Genomic DNA, 4,423 nt, shown 5'->3' on the forward strand with positions numbered 1-4,423 from the left:
CTGCCCTGGGGGTGGGGGGTGATGGGAGGCTTCGGGCACAGGTGGCAGGTGCCTGGGAAGGGCAGAGCTCTCGTGCACCCAGCCGGGAAAGCACCCGGGCGGGGAGGCGGAGGCTGCAAGGGAGGGGCGAACCCCCCCCTCCCCGCCCCGGGGCGAGCCCAGCCCCGCCCGCGCGCGCGGCAGCCGGGCTCTGCCCTCGGTGACGTTGCTCCTGCTCCCGGGATCTCTCTGCCTCCCCCCGCCCGCAGCTCGGAGCCAGCCCCCAGCGGCAGCGCGGGGAAGGACTCCCGCCCCCCGCCCCCCCTTTGCTCCAGCCGCCGCAGCTGCCTCCTCTCGCCCGGGAGCCGGGCGGCCACTCTCGCGCCGCCGCCGGAGGATGTGGCTGGGGCCGCGGTGCTGCAGCTGAGCCCAGTCGGGAGCGGGACCCCCCCGGCGCCGGTGCAGCTTCGCCGCTTCCCCTGCCGGGCCGGGGCTGCCGGGCCAGCGGCGACCCTGTCTGCCGGCTGCGAGCGAGCAGGAGCGGGCGGAGGGCCAGGGGCCGCGGACCCGCCCGGCCAGACCATGTCGGAGGTGCTGCCCTACGGCGAGGACAAGCTGGGGCACTTCGGGGACGGCGGGGAGGTGGGGCAGATCTCCTTCACCTGCCGCCTGCAGGACACCAGCAACTTCTTCGCGGGGGGGCAGAACAAGAGGCCCCCCAAGCTGGGGCAGATCGGCAGGAGCAAGAGAGGTAAGGGCCGGGCTCGCCCCGTTTTCGAAAGCCTTGCAGCCCCCGGTTGGGGGGGGGGGGGTTCTCCCCCCGAGCCCGCCCCGCTCCCTTCTCCGCAGCTAGTGGGAATCGGAGTCACCCCGCTTCGCTCCCTTCTCCGTAGCTATTCGGAATCGGAGTCACCCCGCTTCGCTCCCTGCTCCGCAGCTGTTCAGAATCGGAGTCACCACGCTTCGCTCCGTTCTCTGCAGCTGTTCAGAATCGGAGTCACTTCGCCCGGAGTCCCCCTTGGCCGCCAGGTTTCACACCTGTTTGGCCAGGACCCCCCCCCCCCAATAGGCGCGTTGCCAAGCACAGACACCCCGAGATGGGGCTCCGGGAGCGGGGATTGGGATCCGGAGCCGGGCGGCGGCTGGAGGAGAACAAGGCTGCGGGATTAGCAAGGGCTTGTCACCCGCGCGGAACGGGTTGACGTGCTGAGTAAGGGGTCGGGATCTCCAGTCTGCTGGGGGAATCCCAGGGCAGCGTGGACCGGGCACTGGTGCAGCTCCATTTACCACCGTGTTCCTGCTCTGTGCACGGGGGTGATCAATAGGGTGTGTCGGGGGTGGGGGAATAAAATGTAGCATGGGATCTGCTCGCTTAGCAGTGTAACCCGATGGGTCTTTTTCACCCCACAGTTCAGGTGAGCAGATCCCCCACTCCTCTTTGCCATTCACAGCACACCCAACACCTCCCCAGCGGCATTTTCACTTCTTTAGAGAAGTGACCACATCCCTGTAGTTAAAACATTCTGTGTACTGGAGCGGGGGAAGGGGGGGCATGTAGTTCTCTGACTAGGTTAAATGTATCAAATCCAAGTCTGAGTCTTGTGCGCAGAATTCCTTCTTGCAAGTCAAAATGCTGTTGGGGAGGTGTTGAGTCTGCATTGAGTGGGGAAACTGCGGTAGATCCTGTAGGTACCCATGGGGGAGAGGGAAGGTCATCTGGCAGTTAAAAAGATGTTTTCTTCTTCTCTTTTTCTCCACATTGCATGTTTATGATAAAAACCCTAAAGAGTCCTAACCCCATGTCCCTATTAGAGACAAAGAAATTCCAAGTGATCTCACTAGTCACAACATAGCTAATCTGGAAGTGTCTCTCGACATCTAGAGAGCTCAGAGATCCTGCAACTCATTTCAGAGGGGAATAGGTTCCGTTCAGCTACGATTTATCCCAGTTGATTTAAAAAAATACACCATCAGTTGTTTTAGACAACCTAACCCTAGCGGCCAAGTGTTCGGTGACCTTGAAAACACTGGATTAAGTATGTAACATTATCCAGTGCATTTAATTCTTTGCAATGGTATCACTTCTTCTCTTTAATTAGCAGCAAATTGCTGAATGAACACACTTCTTTCTCTATGAAACTCATGTTTCCCTGACTTTTATGCTATTTAAACAAAATCATTTGCAATAACCATATGTGTGTGTGTATTGGAATTCAGTGTTGCCTTGGACATTAGGTAGAGAGACTCTGTTGAACCATACGTGTTTCAGGGGGGCAGATTGCAATACCAGGGGAATTCATGCAACAGCAAGGGGAGGGGGATGGGACAAGGGAAGCTACAATGTATTCATCATTTTGTTTTTCTGCTTTACAGTTGTCATTGAAGATGATAGAATTGATGATGTGCTGAAAAATCTTTCAGAAAAGGCACCTCCCGGTGTTTAATTCCCTCCCAGAGACACTGAGTAAAGGGGAAAAATAATTTACAATGTAATACATTATTGGCAAAAAACAAACAAAAAAAGCACTCTGAAATCCTTCATTACTAGCCTGTGATCCGCAATGCACATCAGCAGATTGTATCTTAACATCAGGCTTGGAGACAGAAGAGGTGCGAAAAGGAAGAAGGTTTAAGTAATGTGCAAAACAAAACAAAAATCCACCAAAAAACAAAAACAAAAACCCCAACCCTAAACCCAGCCCACAAACAGTAATAAATCAAAGTGTATCAGTTGCAGCTATATTGTTTAAATTACTAGTCATTTCTTTTTTCTATATGATGAATATTGCACAATTCTAGATCTGGGGTTTAAAGTTCTTCGAACAATGCAGCAAAACACAGTGTTTTCGGACCGTGGTACCTTTTGCTGGTCATGCTTGTTCCAAATGAGCACCTTGTTTACATTATTTAATCTTGCAAAAATGATTCCGTGCACTTGGATGTAACATGCTATCAGTTTCATTGGGTTTTTTTATGTTGATGTCCTTGGATGTTTAAAAAAAATTATATATAAATTATATATATATATATATTTCATTTTAGTCACATTTTAACGTATCGATGGACTGTGTGAAAAAAAATCTTTTATAAGGAATGAACTATAGGAATAATTGTTTTATTTTTTAAAGCTTGTATTACTTTGTTGCTGTGAGCAACTGCTCGAGTTAGCGCAAATGGACAAATTTTATATGTAAAACAGAAAAAAATGCTCAGCTTTTTCTAACTACCATGCAGTCTGTAGTGTGGGCAATCTCTGTTTTTTTTCCTATATTGTGGCAGTTTATTCTCTTTAATAGACTGTGTTTAAAAAAAAAACGAACAAAAAAAAATCCAATGTAATCACAAGAGTGCCAAATATCTTGAGATGCCAAATGGCAGTCTGTTTTCCTTTCTTATTTAGTGCTCTTTGAGTTTATGTAAAGTAGCACTTTTGGTGTCCTTTCTGTTCTTTATAGGGCTCTCTACTGGATTTTATTGATATCTAGACATCTATATATATATAAAAAAATATCTTCTGAGTTTTCTTTTACTTTTTTTTTTTGCATGATATGTGCAAAAAAAAAAAAAAGCCTCTTGTGTGAGGGACTATTTTACTGGTTTTGTTTGCAACTTTGAAAGACAGACCTCAAGAAGGATTTTATTTTTTTTTCCTTTTCTTAAATATTGTGTATGTTGCACTTTTATCCACGACACAGGGCTATTTCTGCAATGTACAATAAAAAACAAAACAGTCCATTCCTGTGTCTGATCAGTATCTCTTGTCTTGTTTTTGTGCCTGCAGCATGCAGTGAGATCTGTTTCAGGCCGAACGCTAAGGCTGCATATGTCTGTCTCAGAGTGAGGTGTTAGGTGGTCACTGGGGGAATGTCAAGGAAAGAAGACATTAATGACTTGTCAAGCTGGCCCATGCTGGAAGTACTTTCTGTTCATACTGAGGCTAATAGGGAATTGGGCATATGGAGGAGTTGTGATTATTGCTCCCCAGGGGAAAGTTAAATGGAGCCCGGTGGGTTGGGTGTGTTGGTTTGCTAGTCGTCATTGATTTTCACACACACACACACACACACACACACATACACACACACACACACCCTCCATCTTTGTGCCAGTCTGTCCTTGGATGGCATTACACAACAGCAAACCCACCAGCCATTCCTGCCTGTTTAGAACTGCCTGCCTGATGTATTGAAAAACAAACAAGCAAAAACTCACTACTGGCAAGGAGAAGGATTTACTTGAAAGACAAAACAAAAAACAAAAAAAACCCTCAGAATCCTTGTGCTTTCTCCCCCTGGCCCCTTCACTGCCGAGTAAACCTGACCATGCTTTAACGTGCTGCCCCTAGCTTCCAACAGTTGCCAAGTGGGTCGAACAATAACGTGCCTGCTGCTGGAGCCTCTGATATTGAAGGTGAAGGAGAAAGGGCTGGGGGATGGAGGAAGAG

The 4,423-nt window shown here is 49.0% G+C and overlaps 1 protein-coding gene across 1 annotated transcript; it reads left to right on the plus strand.

Moving 5' to 3' along the window:
- The first annotated feature begins 354 nt into the window (after positions 1-354).
- On the plus strand, positions 355-3,714 carry CAMK2N1 (calcium/calmodulin dependent protein kinase II inhibitor 1). Its single transcript, XM_005292987.3, has 2 exons — positions 355-730; positions 2,353-3,714. The coding sequence occupies exons 1-2, from the start codon at positions 562-564 to the stop codon at positions 2,421-2,423; spliced, it is 240 nt and encodes a 79-aa protein (XP_005293044.1). The 5' UTR covers positions 355-561; the 3' UTR covers positions 2,424-3,714.
- Positions 3,715-4,423: the final 709 nt, after the last annotated feature.

The sequence above is a fragment of the Chrysemys picta genome, chromosome 21 (assembly GCF_011386835.1).
Source record: "Chrysemys picta bellii isolate R12L10 chromosome 21, ASM1138683v2, whole genome shotgun sequence".
In the NCBI taxonomy this organism is placed as follows: Eukaryota; Metazoa; Chordata; order Testudines; family Emydidae; genus Chrysemys; species Chrysemys picta.

Excerpts from the sequence above, each read along its gene's own strand:
- CAMK2N1 (XM_005292987.3), top strand. The coding sequence starts at position 562 with ATGTCGGAGGTGCTGCCCTACGGCGAGGACAAGCTGGGGCACTTCGGG. Across the intron at positions 731-2,352 it reads GATCGGCAGGAGCAAGAGAG|TTGTCATTGAAGATGATAGA; the intron begins GTAAGGGCCGGG and ends TCTGCTTTACAG.